Genomic DNA, 18,692 nt, shown 5'->3' with positions numbered 1-18,692 from the left:
CTCAGTATTGCAATGTCCCACTTCATGACTTCAAAATGTTCACAGTTGTCCATGCTATATATGAAAACGCTCATCTCATTAAACAGTCATAACTTGCAACTTGAATATGTGACATAAAATATTCAACACCACTTCAGAACCCACTTTCATCCTTTAATTTGTACCAGGATATTGCTTGCTTAAGTCTGCTCCAAAAAGCCTGCCAACGTTCCTTTCTGATACTATTCACATTTTGTCCTTTTGTTTGTATTTGCAGTGGACTCATGTACAATGAAAGCACTACTCATCCACAAAATACTCAAATATGGCATTACATCTCAGGTATTTTGTGCCGGTCAGCTGGGAGCAGTAACTTATAATTTTCCCTTACCTACCACTTCATTTAAAATTCTGCTCAAATTGCAGTCTGCAGATTGCCACAGATGGAATGTAGTTACCTAAAAATCTCCCATGCTGCCACATGAAAAATTGGAAACATATACAAAACTTCATATTCCCTTTGTCTGCATATAACGTGCTCATCCCCATGGTGAGGAGTGTTTGATACATAATCATATACAGATCTGTAAACAGGGGATGTATTGCAGTAATCTCACTGCAAGTTCCACAAGGACGAGTAAAGCAGAGAAACTAGAAATGAAAAAGGCTTGCATGTCTATGGGGAGACACTAATTGGATTCCAGAATTTTAAATCCATCTCCAAATGCAGAGACGCAAAGAGTGACTCACAGGCATTTCCACAGAGCATGCAGAGGTGAAATTAGCTGGGAAGATGAAGACTATGCGCGCAGCAGAACTGGTATAAAAACAAACATTATTGCAGTGTATGAAAACAAGCAGGAATAATGTATTTATAAGGCTCCTAAGAGCTTCATAGCTCCTAAGAGAGGACCAGGACCAGAACAGAGGAACAGTTAATTGCTGAATACAGCAACACCTGAAAAGCAGCGAACTGTCAAGGCATCTGAAAGTAGGCAAAGCTGCGTTAGTCTCAGCACCACAGCTACTCTTCATGATGTCACTCAAACAATCCAGTGGTAAAATCATGCAAGCCAGGTTAGCAGTGTATGAAGGAAGTGCCTGGGAAATTCTGCCAGTGTTTTTTGCTCTCACAGACAAAGGTTAAAGACTACATGGGTATGTAGGATGCCTACAGATATGTCTATCCCTATAGTTTTTTCCAGCACGAGACAGAGCAGACCGAGGGCAAAGCAGACTCTCCGTGTGGTTATCTAGACACATGTCTGTCATGGTTTTGTGATTTTTGGTTATTGGTATTCCACATCATAACATCATGTAGTGGATGTACCTGGTTCTCAGAAGAGAAGGACTACTACAGTCCCCACGGTATTTTGCTCCTCTGTTACCATTTTCCAGCCGGAGGGAAAAGATAAAAGCTCGCAGTATAAAAACTTGCAGATCACGAGACCTCGTCCCTTTTTCCGCCGTCTCTCGTCTTGGCAGCACCTCGCTCTCCAGCCGTCTTATCGTTGGTAGTAGAGTAAGGCCTACCTTGATTTTGGGACATTCTCTCTCTCTGTATTGGATTTATCAGCTTAAATTGTAATTATATTGTATTATAGTGTGTTGTTTTGCATTCCAATATCTTATTTAGTAAATTAGTTTGTTTCTCCTCAGATTGTTGCCGCTGTTCTTTGCTCTCAGGGCCATCTCCTTACCCTTTTCCCCTTTTCCCTTTTCCCAGGGCATGGGCCCGTGAATCCCCCGTCCCCTTCGTCACGGAACCGGGCCTAACGCCCGTAAACCGTTGACAATGTCCTCCTGGGTCTTGGTTCTGTGCAGGTCACTTAAGCATTCCACTGAAAAAATACAACACAATTTATTGTGGTTGAGGTCTTTGGACAGTTCACAAGTGATTAGTTCACACTAAAGAGCCAAAGATTACTTGCAATGATGCTCAGTGATGCCATTAAATCTTACGTACAGAAATTTATAATAGTTCTAAAAACCACAAGTATGCTGAAGGAAGAGAGCTGTCATGATGGCTACTTACAGAGCTATAGATAAACATTATTTCTGCAGTATGACAGTAAATATACCATATATCTGGTATTTAATTTTAAAAAGATTTACGGGGGAAAAAAAAAGAACAACAACAAAAACCCTAGAACTATCCAGCTTGCATGAAAGGGCTTTCTGAAAACTCTGAAAGTCAATACAGCCTTGAAAACTTTGACATCTGCATGCCCTTGCCAAGTCTATAGAGATCACAGTGACTCCACAGACCCAGAGGGACATGCAGTGAGATATTTATGTATCTGCTGCAGTTACTCCTATGCTCTACATCACCTTATTATAGGGCTACAAATGACATAAAGAAGACATCCCATGACACAAAGAAAAAGACATCAGAGAACTTTTAACTGTTTCTTCACCCCACTTATCAATATGTTCAGGCTTCAAGGCATCCTGAGCTCAGGGGGATAGCAAGACCAATAACAAACTGAAGATTAGCAAGATATCTTATAGATCCATAAAAGCTATAAGCAGTGAACTTATTTTATTGGAGCTCAATGCAGGCACAAAAGCCACAGAACTATAACTTAATAAAACCTGTCCCAGAAAAGCACAGATGTGAAAAAAACAGATTCAGAACAGCATGGCTCTCACACTGTTTAGGGAACTGTGAGTGAGAATGTTCCCTTTCAGTTGTGTTGAGAGAAAGCAGTACACTATTGTTGTTTTTTTCCTTTAACATCTCCGACTATTTTAAATGCTTATGGTGTGTCAAAGTAGTAACTTTTTTTTCTCCTGAATTTCAGCTTTTTTTGGTTCTCATAATTATATTTAGGTTTCATTTTGACCTTTGTACATTAAAAGAACTTCTGGCATTAACAGTCATTTCACCTTATTGGAATTCATTAAATAATTCATGTCTAAAAAAGAAAAGGTTCCCTTGAAATGCATGGTCCTAACACAAAACACTAGATCTGTTCAGACTGCTCTCTTAAAAATTGTCTTTTCAAATCTTCCAGAATTCACAACTTCAGTTCAAAGATCAGAAACAATAATATAGTTGTGGATAAGTACAGTAACAGCAATAGGACTTCTGCATTTTGAACCATAATGGAGCACACACATAGAAGAAAGATCCTATATTCTTTCCACAACTTAATTTCCCCAAGCGGTCATAGTCCTCTTAATAGGGCAGAAATAGATGGACAGAACAAGTAATATATCAAGAAATGTACATCCATTTGATTGCAGCAAATACTATAAACTCAGCCCGACTTCCCAGGGTTTCTCTAAATCCCACAGCTAACAGACACATCGAGGAGTACTTGCAGGCATCTCCCACTGTCTTAGCAAAACACACTCTTCCTCGCCAGTTGATGCACAGCATTTGCACAGATAAAACAGAACATACCATTTTTCCTCTCTTTTTCTGTTTTTAAACCTGAAAATCACATCCATGCATCCCTGGTTCAAATCTGCTCCAACAATGTGCCTAGCAAATTAAGAAAGTCTGCAAAACAGAAAGAAATTCAGGGAGCATCCTGTGGAAAAGCATTTAACCTCTATCTCTCAAGCAAACATACAATTAAACCAGAGGTACATCAACTTGTATAAAGAGAGAATAGTTCTCACAACATATTTTAACAGAGGTATAAGTTCTTTGACAGACTAAAAAATTATTTATGAGAAGCGATGTTTATCACAATTCATAAATGACAGGGGGAATTGTGGTCAGACAGCCAAATTTTAAAAAAGGTGATGAATTACATTCAACTAATTTTCAACAAGGGAAAAAAATTAGAAAAAAAAGAAGAGAAAAAAAGAGAATTAGAAAAAAATGAAGAGTTAAAAATAAGAGAACTATGTACATTTATGCTATCATGCACAATTAGTTAGCTGCCACACAAATGAAGGATGGAAGCAGTTCAAATTCATGTCATTCTGTTCTGAGGAAGCTTACTGCTTGTTTCTAGGTATCTGGAAGGATTAAGCTACTAAAAGCCAGAAGGCACTATGCTCTCCACTCATGGGACTTGGAGTCCAAGGACTTCCTATACTCACCTAAAATACTCCTGTTCCTATAAGGAACTTTGGTATCTAGTATACATTAAATCCATCAGGTCTCCAGCCTTACTGAATAGAGCAGAAACTTACCTTACATGCCATGGAGAACAGTAGGCCTAGTTCTGGAATAAAAACTGTATTTTTAAAATAAGATATTTAAAATCAGTAGGAAGAGACAGGAATGGCAATTTAGCAAATCAGAAATTATATCACAACTCTCTGCATCCAGGCCAGGGTAAGGCAAGATCATACTCCACTGTACTCACAGGGCAAATGCATTGCTTGCATGAGTGCAGTGGCTTCATACAGGGACAAACAAAACGATAAATAACAGCAATAAAAATCAGGATACAGGCATTTGCCTTTAGGGTCCTATTTACAATGGTCATCCTTCTTGGCATACCAAGAAATTAGGAAATCATACAGCCCCCTCACTAGCTTGCAACTGCTCCTTCAATGTCACAGGTCAGGCAGATATGTGAGCTCTGATATCCAAATTAATTGGCCTAAGAAGTAAAGGACACTTAATAACTCTTTTTCTGTGCACCTAGATGAACAGTAGATAATCCTAACACCCAGAGGCAGCCCAAGCTTTGCTGTGAGTTCCTCTTCCTCTTTTGTATTACTTTTGTTGCATCAATATGCCAGAACTGTGTCCTCTGCTGGATTCTCTGGATACTCTGCGCCAATTGATCTGTTCTGCATACCCATGCCAATTTCACTGTATCACTTGCTAAAGTAGACACAGCCTTGGAATTTCAGATCAGCAGATACATCACTCAATATGAAAGAGAGCAAGAGGAAGAAGTATAACCATGCCTCAGTCAAAGTTCTGGCACATATTTCAAACTGGAACAGTTCCCAGAGGAGATAGGTTGACAGGAGACAAAATGGCTCAAAGGAATTATTGCCAGGTCTTTGCAAAACTTGTCATCTGCCTCAAAATTCTTAAGATTAGCTTTATCCTTAAAAGAACTGAAAATTTAAACCTTGAAATCATGAGAATGTAGAAAGGAAGAGGTAGAGGACAGCACTATTAATTTTTAAATGTCTTTATTCTGTGCTGTTTTCTTTATATTTGGTTATATATGCTGAAAAAACATCATTCAAAAAATAGCTCTGTTAAAAGTCACCCCTGAACATTTGAAATATAATAATCAAAATAATACAAATTTGCAGAATTTTTTCAGCTACATTTTTGGGTTTTTTTTTTGCTATTGAGTAAATGTATATAGCACAAAAATTAGTGATCATCTCCTATTTACTTAGCTAACTCCATAGTTCACTTCCAACAAGTCTTAGGAGACAAAATTGTGGCAAAGCGTTTCAGTTTTTAGTATGCATTGCTTGCTTCCAGGCCCTTTGATATTACAAGATAATTTTCTGCTTTTGTGAATTGATCTACCTTTTAAATACCATGTTCAAGAACTGATCCATACTATGCTGTTTAATAACCTAAAGCAGTTGCTAAAGACAGAACTCTTTTTTTAAATTAATGAATAAGGTATAAGAAAAAACACCAATCTTTCCGGTATTCAAACCAAATTCAAAAGGGTCAAGAGGACACAATGAATTAGTTCTCTTAAGTTCCAGCTCCTTGGTAATACAGAGATGTCTGTAGAGGAAACCAGGTTCCACAAATCCTGCCAGAAATATCAAAGGATGGCACTAAAAAGAGGTGAAAGTAGCTCTTCCCTCCTTGGTGCTCACTTTGCAGCAGAGGTTGGTTTCTTTATCCCTTCCTTCTTTTCCCCCACTCATCCCTTGGCTTTTGTGGTGGGATCAGTTAGAACACAGATCCTACCTCCTTCCCTAAGGGCTTCCTGATAGTTGAGCCCAGGGCAGCCAGAAATGGCTGCTACTCTTCTCTTCAATGTACAGAAGGCAATGCTAGCCCACAAAAGTGAAAATGAGGCAACAACACTTCAAAGCACTTTTAAGTCTCAGCTGGGAATACAACGGAGAAAGGTCATGTTATCTCATCCAGGCTTATTCATAATACTAAGTTTCAACATTGTATGTCTTACATTTATGACCTCAAATCCACCGTGACTCTCTTGGAGCTACGGTGGAGACCTTAAGACAGAACATGGGCACCTCAAGATACTGCTGATGTGTAAGAGAGATACAGCCACAGCAAGTTGTCCTACAGTGACTGCTTGCCTGATGGCATGGTAGAGACCAGAAAATACAGTACGAATGAGAGCCTCCCTCAGAAACTCTTCTGTAACAGCATAACGCTAATAAGCTTCTTAAATCCCAGAAAGCAAAGGTGAGGCCTGGTCCCATTCTCCATCCATCTTCTCCTTCATATGCTTTCAAAATCTCAAGGATTCAAGCAGGCTTTGCCTCTGGTTCAGTGATTGCATAGGGCTGTTTCTCATACTCCTGATCTGGTCTTCATTCTTTCACAAAAAGCTCACTTGATATGCACAGCTTCACTCTCAGCTGCTTAATTTACCTTCCTAAATTCAATTTTATTGCAATAAAATGAATTAAGAATTTAAAGGAAATACAGCTCTCAATAATAATTATTTTAAAAAGGTTTGAAAGAAATTTTGGGAGGAAATCAGGGAATAAAAAGGTCTACAGCAGTGAATGTGCCTAAGTTCATGTAGATGAGGAAGATCTCCTGGACACAGGAGTAGTTAATCTGCAAACACATGTGAGAAAAATAGAGAACTGGAATAGTCTGTTTTATTGAAGCTTCGTTAAATTTTCAGTTCTCCCTTACTCCAGTGCCCTGACCATGGAGGGACAAAGTCCTTCACAGGATGAACGTAAACAAGGTGTAACAGCACTATTTCAATATGTGTCAAGAGAACTTCACAAATCTGCTTGGGCAGACTGCCTCTTTTTCATCAAAGTTATTACAAATTCCATGTACCTAACCTTAATGTATGATTTGGCAAGAGCTCTTATTCTCAAAATGAGAGGTTTAAATCAGCAATTACCTTTACAAAGCCCAAAATTACGGCAAAGGAAGTGAGACGTCATCAAATTTTCTCCTAAGAACTGGCAGATATTTTTAAATTTAAGATCACCAACATTCTATTTTGTTTTTATCTTAGGATAATACCAGTAGACATTAATCAGAAACGGAACCCAAGCATGGCCAGCTGCATGCTTGGCCAGTATACTGGCAATGTGTATCAAGAAACACAAACTGCTAGCTCCTAGAGTTGAGGCTCTCCAGACCAGTGATTAACAGCAATATGGGTAAGGAGGCTGTAGTACTTAGTCATTTCTGATAGGCGCGGATCAGCACAGAACAGAAGGATAGCTCCTTTTCTAAAGACACACTAGAAATTTTATCTTGGGAGTCTGCACCGCTTTCTCACACTAAAATAGCACAATCTTCTCCCTGTGTGAGGGTTATGAAGAAGAAAGAAAAACTGAGACAGTCTTGTCCTGACTCACATAAAGTCATAATAAATCAAATACTGTATTTGGCCTTTGCAGCTTACCCGGAAACTTTCAGTTCCTGGCTGTACCTCTGGCTCCAACAGACATGCTATGGTATTTCACAGAGCCCAAGGAAAACATTAATGCAGAACAGTTTTGAATTCCACTAACAATTATTAGAATGCATAAGAGATTTCAAGCAGGCACTTTGTTCATCACAAACTAACAAAATTTTTGACAGCACTGAGGAAAACTTTCATGTGCTTAAGGATTGCCACCCTGACTGGGACAGCAAACTCAGCCTTGGGGAATGAAGAAGCACAAAAGTCACATGGGGTTTACTTTCTAGTGACTGTTCAGTATTTTTTGTTACTAGATTATCCACAGATTAGAGACTTTCCATATTCTCTTTGCTTTTCCATATTCTTTCTCCCCAGTGAAACAGGAAATTTGGAAATGACGGGCTTATCATTCCAGAAACAATGTCAGCGTTTCCATTTGTCACGTTTGATTCCACGTGCACTGACAGACACCATTAAATCCCTACCAACATTTTTAACCCACTGGTTTTATTCATTTTTTTGTGTGTGTTCTCGGAATGGTGGCCATCTTGTCTTTTGTGCTGGAATAACACATACTGTCATAATGCCCAAATGAGGAACTGATGACACTGGATACAGTGCACTAACGAAGCAGAAAATACCAAACGGCAGTTTCATTCACAGCCTGCCATTTCTCCTAACCGTAGTCAGAATTACCTACACAAATGTGAACAGATTTGCCTCTGCCTTGTTTTTGAAGCTTTCTGTCGAGAACTTTACCACTCTTTCATCCTCATTCATCTTCATTTCAGCAACCTTACTCCCACCCATCTTTACAGTTAAATAAAAACTACAGTACTCTGAAGAGAACACCAAAAGTTCTACAATCTACCTCAATCACCACGAGGATTTATTTACTGTTTTGGCTCTCAAAATGCAGCTATTCTGAAACATGTCAGGTCAGACACTTGAGGAGGGATTTGACGTTTTTGAAAATCACAGGTCCCAAATCACACTATGTTGAATTATTTTCAAGAAAGACATTGCAAAATAAAGCAAAATCAAAAGTGATCTGCCTTTCAGTATCAGGTATTTGTGGTTCTTACTCTTACTAGTAAGAGAATCCCATTCCTAGCATGCAAAGACAACTAGGCATGACAAATTGATTAACAGTAAAAAAGGAAAAGGTATTTTTCTGCATTAAAAAAGAAAAAGGTTAAAGATCTGCATTAGTTATTACAAAAGTATCCAATCTTCTCTCTGCTTTCAGCAATTATCTCTTCCTTTTCTCCAGAAATCCACATTTTCCCTGTCTATACTTAAGACACACCAGATGTATGGCATATCACACCTACTGCCCACAACCATATTCTAACAGCAAAGGATCTGCCTTTTCTGTAGTACAACATTTTTTAGCACTTTTGTAGAAAGATTTTCCCTCAGACGCAGAACTAAATAGTCCTGTTTTTAAAACAAATAATAAATAATAGAGGTATCATAAGATCCAGCTACCCTTCCTGAAAGACAAACTTTTGTTTGTTTATGCTAACACATGATCCTTCAGTTAGACTCCAGTCTAATCAGTAAACCATGCTCACACATGGTTGTTATGCATTTTAAGACATATTTCTACATCCAAACTAAAAAATATTTGCATATTGTTGAAACTTCCTTATGCTGTAGCTGTTTTAAAAGCTCTTACTTCATTTCATAACAATAGGAAATAAAATCAAATCCCTTCTATTCCCGACCAAAGCAAGAAACGGGATCAGAAAACTTAGGACCTGCTTCTACGTAAGAATACCTCTTTTTACTTCATCTATAGCCATGGACAGCTTTTGTTTCAGTGCCAAGTGTAGCACTCCTAAAGAAACACAAATTCAGCTGGCAAATTAGTTGATAATAATATCCCAATTGGTCATCTCTAATGCCTTGGCCAGTTCTATGCAAATATTCTGACTCCAAGGGAAATGATGGGACTTCGTTTGCTGTTCTCATTTCCAAACAGTACCAAATAAGTAGAAAAGCTGTTCTTAGAATGGCAGGAGGAAATCTGTCCATCTTGGAGTTATATCTGTAGAATTGCAGAGCTTTAAATCTAGTCCTTAGATTATGAAGCCATAACTTTCCAAGACAGACAGTCTACGTGACTCATCTGGTAGGACAAACACTATTTTTGACATTTATGTCTTATGAATTATTAACTGGTTTACTGCATCTAGATTGATTTTGCATGAAAAGGAATTCTTGGCACATTCTTGAAGGCTGAAAATTGCACAGACTAGAAAAGAACTCAGCAAAAATTATCTAATTGGCTAATGCTGTTTGAAGGACCGAGTCACATTAGTCTACAAAAGTCATAAAAGATGAAATCAATAAGAGTTTTCAGGAGAATGCTCTTTCCAGGGTAAAACAAACAAACGCATCATGCCATTCTACCACCCTAGATGCCACCCCACCCAAAAAAATCAAGTATGGACCACTCAAAATTCAAACCCCATGTCTGAGAGCATTGCACAATCACTTCTTGAACTCTGACAGCTTGGAGCTGTGACCAGTGCCCTGGGGAGCCTGTTGCAGTGCCTGACCACCACCCTGGTGAAGAACCTTTTCCTAAAATCCAACCTGACCCTCCCCTGATGCAGCTCCGCGCTGTACCCTCAGGTCCTGTCACTGTCAACAGAGAGCAGAGCTCAGAGTCACCCTTCTGCTCCCCTGGTGAGGGGACTCCTTCTGACATGAGGCCTCCCTTCAGTCTCCTCAGCTCTGAGAGCCTTCCTTCGAACACTCTCTAATGGTTTTATGTCTTTCTTATATTGCAGTGCCCAGAAATACACACAGTGCTTGAGGTGAAGCTGCACCAGAGCAAAGCAGAGGGATAATCCATCCCTTCCTCAACCAGTTGGCAGTGCTGGGCCTGATGCACCCCAGAAGAATCTCCTTTGGAGTGTGTTCTACCATCACCCTATTTTGTTGTGGCAGCACTTTTTCCCCAGAGAAACAGAACAAAAATGATGCTCAGTGCTGATATTTTAAAGGGGGACAAAAGTGAATCGTGTCCTCAGTGCTACTGAATTTGAACATTAACTAAATTTGTTAGCACAAAAGTGAAAAATAAGCCCTATTTCAAAATGTTCAGGTAAATTATCTTCACGTTTAAAGACCTTTTGCAGACAGCAACAGAACTATGCCATCTAATTAAACAAACAAATAAATGACACATAACACATCATTTCAGAAATCAAACTGCAAATCATAAAAATACAAAGAGGTTGTCATCATTTTACTAGTGTGTGGTGTAACTACACACTCTGCCATCAGAGTAGGCAAAAAAGATGGAGGAAGTCAGTGTTTTTCTCTGTTTAGAACTTCAGTTTACAAGAATTCAGTGTAATTTCTCAATCTGACAGGGAGATTTCAAATGCAAATGAGAGATGACCGAAACAGCCCAACGGAAATTACAGCAATATTATTCCAGTTGTTTTGTGGCTAATTAACTCAGCTAGCGCTGCCTATCTGCTCTTAAGAAATATGGATTCACTTTACTAGCCCTCTCCTGCATGACTTGCCTTTTAGCTGAACTGTAACCAGGGGCTTAATTTCTCATTCTTTCAGGAGGTCCTCTGGCATCACCTCAAGCCTCAAGGCTAGCGTTAGCAAGGTTACACTTTGTTGTGGTTTAGCCCAGCAGCTGGCTGAGCACCACACAGTTCACTCACTCCCTCTTACCAGTGGGATGGGGAAGAGAATTGGAAAAAAAAAAAAAGTAGAACTCATGGGTTGAGATAAAACTTTTACTAAGAGAAAGGAAAAGGATAATAGTTTAGACTATATATATAAATTAATGTATACAAGAAATGATGCAGAAGCAATTGCTTACCCCCCCCCCCCCAACCAATGCCCAGCTAGTCCCCTGAGCATCGGAAGAGAGAGAGGTGAACTCCCACTCACTTCAAAACTCCTTCCTCTTGATGTTATATGGTATGGAATATCCATTTGAACAATTTAACTGAGCTGTCCTAATCCTGTTCCCTCCCAGTTCCTTGGACCCCTCACTGAGAATGGCCTTGGCTGTGCTTAGCAAAACTATAAACGTTGGTGTGTTATCAACATTGTTTTTCTCCTAGAACCAGAATATAGCATCATACCAGACACCTTGAAGAAAACAGTTCCAACCCAGCTGAAACTAAGACACGTTTGCTGCCACCTCAGCAGCACCTTAGCTGGGATCAAAGAACACCCCTTCTTTGGTGGGTGAGTGGAGACATGGAAGGCAGGTGAGAGAAAACCAATGCCCCTTGGAGTGACCTATGCTATGCTGCAACAACTGCTTCAGCCAGGCTCAGTCTAAGTAAGACAATTCTTTTTAAGATGCTATTTAATTGTACAGATTGGGCCTCCATCATGGGCAGAAGAGCATCATCTGTATCACATAAATTACAATGACAAATCTATGAATCATCCTGTCTAGGACTGCCACATTATTTTCCACTTACACACACACACACACGCACACACACACACACACACACACAAAATAGAATTACACTGAATTTCAAATAGTCACTTATTTTCTCTTTTCTTCCATGAAGACCTACAAGGAAAAAGGTAAAGCCTGTGAAAAACACTAACATGGTAAATGTGGATTTCCATTTTTTTAAATCTCCTCTCCAGAACAAACAAACAAAAAATAAGTAAATAAAATTTTTAATTCCTATCACTTCCTCGACAAGATGGATGGATTCCTGTAAGATCTGCTATGACCTTAAGTTTAAAAGAAAGCTACTCTTTTTTTTCCCTCCAAGATTAAGTGCCAGGTTATGTAAGCAGTGGAAGGTAATTCTGCTGTGCCAAAGATCATCATAAGAATACTGTGCTTTAGCTTAGTGCTCTTTCCTCTGCACAAAACCATGCATTTAAGAGATGATCAGCAGCACCACTGTCCATCAGCAGCCAGTGAGAAGAAAATGAGAACAAGAGTTAGAGAAGTTGCCAGAAGGCAACACAAAGCAAGATCTTTTAGTTCGAGCAGAAAAAGGTGTTGGAAGCTAGCAAGCTTTGGTTGCCAGAGAAGGGAGCCATGGGTCTGATTAATTCCAGGCATTTAACCAAATACTGCCCATTCACAGTTTACATTTACTCACAGAGCTGCAACAGCTCCCTGCGGTTTGCAAACCAGATTTCCAGTGCTCTCCCTCCTGTCAAGCTTTTAAGGTCAAATATTTCACCAGCACACTTACAACATCACAACAATCAGTGTTCAGGCTCCTTCACATTTCAGTCTCCATTAAAATATGCACAGTCACACCAGCACCTCACTTAAGTGTTCACATAGCACTGTAGAATCTTCTGCAGAGTAACCTCTGCAAAGTCCATTTCTACTAAACTTGTGTACACTGCTTCAGTGCTTTTTATGGAATGCCATTAGCATGCTAGCCACAAGGGCACATTTAAATCTTAAAGACACTGTTGTGCATGGATGACCAAGAACACCTGCCCTTCCTAATTATCTGCTGAGTAATACTTCCAGTGGAGATGAAATCAAGATATAAAATTCTGATCCAAGTTATGTTTTCAGCATAACATCCACAGATATTCTTTGCTTATAAAGATCAGTTTGTATATACAGATTATTTGTATGTACATACATAAAAATGGAAACTGCATATATCAGGTGGAAAGATGCAGTGATAGATGCCTAAGAAATATTAAAAAAAAAAAGTCATTATCTTTTTTACATACTAAGCAGCACTTCTTCGTATTAGATTAGACCCAGAGTTAGAAACTAGAGCAGACTGTTTAAGCCATCAACAATTCAGAAGGGTTATACAATATCCAAGCAAAGAGTAATTTAGATTAAGGTCAATTTTTCACTCTTTCAATTACGTAATATCAATAAAAGGACACGTGAATGATGCCAAATATGAATATTGTATCTGACAAGCAAGCTAAAGTGCACAAATAGAAGGAATTTCCCTATTTGCAGTTGGAAATATTCCCCTCCACAGATAAGTAAATAAATTTCTCAGAAATGTTTTTTATTTCTGGATCAGAAATTTGCTCACTTTCCCTGAACTACAAGTGTACCACTCCAGACTGAGAGAAAATAGAGTTTTGGTGGTACACTGCTCTTAAAGAGGCTTCAACATCTAGTTTGAGCACTGTCCTCAGAGTCATGTCACCTCACAAACACCTTTTTCCTCTTTCTTCCATCTGCTCATATATTTCCACATTGCAGAAGGTGGAGGCTTCTAAGTCCAACGTAAGTAACACAAAGTGCAACAGCTCCACCAGGAAAAATACAGTATTGTCTAGCTTCTCAAACTTGCCCACCTAGTTCTACGTATAAGGGAACTGACCACAATTTCATGGGTAATGTTCAGAGAAGACACAGAAAGAGATAAGCAGACACAGTGTGAGTCCAGTCTCAATCAAAGTCAGTGGGAAAAGACAGATGAAGTGCCTTCCTTGGAAAGGTCTAGCCTGGCAAGCATGAACAGTTCCTGCTAAACACAGAGGGACAATCAGGTACGTATTACAGAATAGGGGGCCGGATGGAGATTTAGGAAAATAATGACATTGATATATCACTGTCCACAATCTCTATCAGTAAGAAATAAATGGCATAACAACTGAGCAGTTGCAGCTGAAGAGTTCAACAAGGGCATGAAACATAGTGTTTCAAGAAAGGCTGTTTTACCCACTGCAGTGAAAATTATTTACATACTTTACAATTTTATATGGCTTCACGCGCTCAGCAGGCTTGCTGCACTCTTCGTAATAAGCCGATACTCTTATAGGATGCTTTCAATACACACGTTCAGTGTTTTCAAATTCTGCCTCATCTCTAAATGCAGTCTTTTTGCAAATGAGCAATCGTGAACCAATGCAGATCCCTTCTGAAGGCCAGAACAACTTCGCAATGCACGAATCATAGCAGAGCAGGACAAAAGTCTCATTTGCTCCTTATGACACAGTAGGGTCAGTCTCACCATGCACTTTACAGGCTGCCTTGTTAAAGACGAAAGCACAGCACTTTCCACCTAGAAGGCTGACACTGACAAATGTGAGTGGTCTGGAAGCAGTTCCTCCAGCTTTTTCTTCTGTAATGATCCCTTTTCTGTATAAAAATGCATACGCAGGTAATTTCTGCCTTGGTGTAAAGACAAAGCAATTTGTATCATAAACAGCAGAATACAGTAGTGAAAAATAAATCATATTACTGGCATTTTTGATCAGTCCAGCCCATTTGGACCTGCTCTTTAAAGGTCAGTTTAACTTATTCATGCATTGCCAGGGAAATCTAGCACATGGCCATTCCCAACATTTTTGTTCATTTCTTTCTGAAACCTGTTTGGGAGCCTGCTTTAGCAGGCGGATGGACTACATGATCTCCAGAGATCCCTTCTAACCCCTGCAATTCTGTGATACCCCACGAAATTATCCTAATTTCGACTGTCTTTCACAAGTTCCATATTATGCTGTGAAAGCAATCATGTGGAACTGAAGCTCTGAAGCTCATGCTACTTTAAAACAACTATCTTTAGATGCCCCAGACTGCCAAATCTCTACCACCCAAAGCCATTCTGGTGGAGTTAAATCTGCCAACAAACCTGCAGGTCACGACAGTCCCTCCACGCTGGCACAGCACTAATGGCAGAAGAATGTGCATGCCTAAAGGAAAAGTGACCGTTTAGTGGCACAGCATCTAGCTGCCCATTTCTGGGGAAAAAAAGAAACAAAACAAAACAAAACACTAAATTTAAAAGTATTTTGAGTAATGTTCTTAGTTCAAGAATATCCAACAAACTTTCAGCAGCACAGTCAAGATTCAAATGTGGTTATTTTTCTTCCTTAGATCCTCTGTGGGTAATAGACATAAATGTGCAACCTAGCCTGTTCTATACTTCCATATTTATCAGTTTAACATCGTGTAATTTTGAAGGAATGTCACGATTACAGACTCACTCTTGCTTTCACAAATTCAAGAATATTCATTCTAAAATGTATGATGCTGCACAGAGGTAAAACCATCAATATTTTTTTCTAAAAGGCAAAAAGGGGTGAATGCTCCATACATTTTCTAAGGAGCAAAGCTCCCACCTGCCTTCCGGTGACCTACTGCTGCAGCAGTTGGTGCAAGGAATTTGACAGACAAGTCATGTCTTCAACATGACTTCTGGTGAAAAAGTGGCATTATTTAATGCAGGTGAGCCCAATCTTTTACAAGTCAAAAAAAAAAAAAAAAAAAAAAAAAGAATGAAATGAAAACACTTGCTCAGCAATAAAACAATCTAGACCCGGAAGTCATACTATTGCAACTTCTGCCAGGGACTTACTGATGAAATAAAAACATTTTCACAGCATTTAAATTCTGCTACGCATCTTTATGCTTGCATCAGAAATTGTATTCTGTAACAATAATATTGTATACTCGTAATGCACCTGTGTGCATGAGGACTACTAATTTTGCAACATGAAAGGAAGAAAGAAACTAGGCCAAAGATTTCCAAACGCTTCCAGAACGACTGTGCATCATACGTTAGTTCTTACACAACTAGGAACAAAGGGAAAGATTCAGAGTCTTTAAAACTTCCAATTTGTTTGGCCCCATCTAGGAAGCTGCATTCACACTGGCAATGCCAATCCATACTCCACCTGGGGATTAATCTGTAATCAGAAGGATTCTCCCTGGAGTAAGGACAGCACAAATCAAGTCCTGGATTTCTCACCCATGCTGAAAACAAGCCAATAAACAGATCTGTCTTGCAACCTACTTGTGAGTCATTCTCATACATGAATGTGTCTCCATGCCCTGCATACAAACACTCTGTGAAAGTCACAGCTGGGCCCAAAAATCCCTGGGTCATCTGATAGCAGGCTGCTAAATCTGGCATCAGAAATGTACAACTTTGGCTCCAGCCAGCTAAAGCTCTTCCTTCCTTCTGCATGACAGTACTGCTGACAGTTAGTGTGAGCTTGTCATCTGAAGGACAGAACAGCACTCACAGACCTTCTGCACCACGCTCCCTCCAAAGGGTATGTGCACCCCCGCTGCTGCAGAGGCACTCATTAACTTACAATAATGGTGAATCAAGGCACACTGTTAGAAAGTGAACTTCAGATCGCCTGCTTCTTAACTATGGATGGATGACACAGACACTGCAATTCTTACTTAATTGGTATGAGAACTCAATGTAGCAGTGATGATTCCTGGGCTTGTAACAGCGCTGTAGGTAGCAGGGAGAGATAAAATGAAGTAGCAGCAGCAGATGGACACTGCAGCACAGGCTCAGGCACGCTTAACTGCTCCTTACTGCGTCTGTCATGAGTACAGCAGGTTTCTGTGAAGACTGTTTTACCAATGATGCAGCATAATTTGGTACGAAAGGTGAGACACATCTCCCTGCACCAGCAAGGGCCTGTGGAGGACTTGGCACATCCCACCGCACTTGTAGTCAAAATGGGAATGGTATAATTACAAAGACAGCAAGAACTAAAGTTGGGACTAATTCTTGTGTAAGAGGTCATTCCTGTAGGCACATTTCTCCACAGCGCAACAACAGATGAGATGAAAGACAAGAGATGGATGAGAAAGGGAAAAGCGTAGGTGTTGAAAAGCCAAATGGCTGCTGTATCTGCAAGTCTGCACCTAGGGGCTGCAACTTACACTGCTACCTGAAGATGCAATGACGATCAGTGAAAATTACTAGGAGTTCTGTACTTACTTGCAAAGAAAATAATGGAGCTTCACACAAGTCTCAGACTACAGTCTGTAAATTCGAATAAATTCCCCTGTCTTCTACAAAACCATTTTGGATTCATCCCCAAAGCGCACCGAGTCTGAACCCAATTCAGAAATTGTACCCTTACAGGCTACAACATACATACAGATTTTGCATTACGAAAAAAATTGAAGCCTGGTGAAACATCCACCCTGACCTCCTTGCAATAACACACCATGCCTAAAGCAACGCGACCAAATCTCATTATTCAGATTTTGTCTGTACCCTGAGAGGGTCAGGGGGGAGGAGAGGAGAGAAAAACAAAAAAAAAGAAAAAGAAAAAAAAAAGGTCTGATTTAGAAAGTAAGCCTAAAGCCACGCCGATGGAAAACCGGCGCACAGCCCGCAGAATGGGTCCGACGCCCACGCGGGCACCTGCCCCAGCTGCCGCCCCCCTGCAGCCAACCCCTGCGGGATCAGCACCCGCGCACCGCTCCGCACCGCAGCGCGGCTGGGGCGGCGGGGCAGCCTGCGGGGTACTTCGCGGACCGCGCACTCACGCAAGCCCGTGTATGCTCACGCACCGCGGAGACGCGCGGACACACACCACGCACGCCCGTGCACACACGCACCCGTGCACACTCAAACCACGCGCACCGTGCACACGCGCAGCCCACGCGCGCTCGTGCAGCCGGGTGCAGACTGGGCAGCCGGACCGAGACCAGCGCCCCGCACCGGACTGCACCACGCACCCGCGCTCCACGCACCCACGTACGCCCCTGGCGGCACGGGGTAGGGGGCGAGGCGATACCTGGGTCGCTTTATGGAACTGCTTCTTGAGCCCGGCCACCGACATGGCGAGGGCGGCACGATGCAGCCGAGCGGAGCCGAGCGGAGCCGAGCGGCGCCTAGGAGCGATGGGGCCGGGGTCCGGCCGCCGAGGAGCTGCTGCCGCTACCCACTGCCCGCAGCCCCGCACGCCCGGCGCTGGGAGGTGTCAGGCGACGGCCGCGCTGCGGGGGCGCCCTGACGTCAGGGCGGGCCGCTCCGCCTCCCCGCGCAGCCCCGGGCCGTCCCCGCGCCGCCACCGGCCCCGGCAGCGCTGAGCGGGGCGGCCTTGGCGCGGCTGTCGGCGGCGGTGCGGGACCCGGCCGGTATCCCAAGGGCCGCTGCCGACGGTCCCTCCTTGTGCTCCTCGTCCCGTACGGCCCCGCGGGGACACCGCTCAACCCGCCTCGGCTGGGACACGGGCAGGAGGCAGAGTAGTCCAGGGCGTGTGGGTGCAGGCGTGCCCGTTCCTTCATGCCTGGCTGGCCTCAGCGGGATGATGCCAGCTCTGGGTCCTTGTGTGCCCTCAGTATGTGTGTTCTTCCCACCTTGCAATGCCGGTGGCACACGGGCAGCCAAACCTACAGCCTGCTCCACCACTGGCATGCCGGTGTGGCTGTTGGCTTGAAGGTAAAGAGCCTCAAGCCCAAAT

At 41.6% G+C, this 18,692-nt stretch overlaps 1 protein-coding gene across 1 annotated transcript in view; it reads right to left on the bottom strand.

The window, feature by feature from the left end:
• Positions 1–18,229, bottom strand: part of SH3GL2 (SH3 domain containing GRB2 like 2, endophilin A1) — a 90,014-nt gene extending 71,785 nt beyond the window's left edge. The window contains exon 1 of the mRNA XM_021381269.1: positions 18,024–18,229. Coding sequence (XP_021236944.1) covers positions 18,024–18,068 — 45 coding nt within the window. The 5' untranslated portion in view covers positions 18,069–18,229. The remainder of the gene's footprint in view (positions 1–18,023) is intronic.

Source organism: Numida meleagris, chromosome Z (genome assembly GCF_002078875.1).
Source record: "Numida meleagris isolate 19003 breed g44 Domestic line chromosome Z, NumMel1.0, whole genome shotgun sequence".
NCBI classification, from domain to species: domain Eukaryota; kingdom Metazoa; phylum Chordata; class Aves; order Galliformes; family Numididae; genus Numida; species Numida meleagris.
Note: the sequence above shows the minus strand (reverse complement) of the source record. Positions and strands in the feature narration are given on the sequence as shown.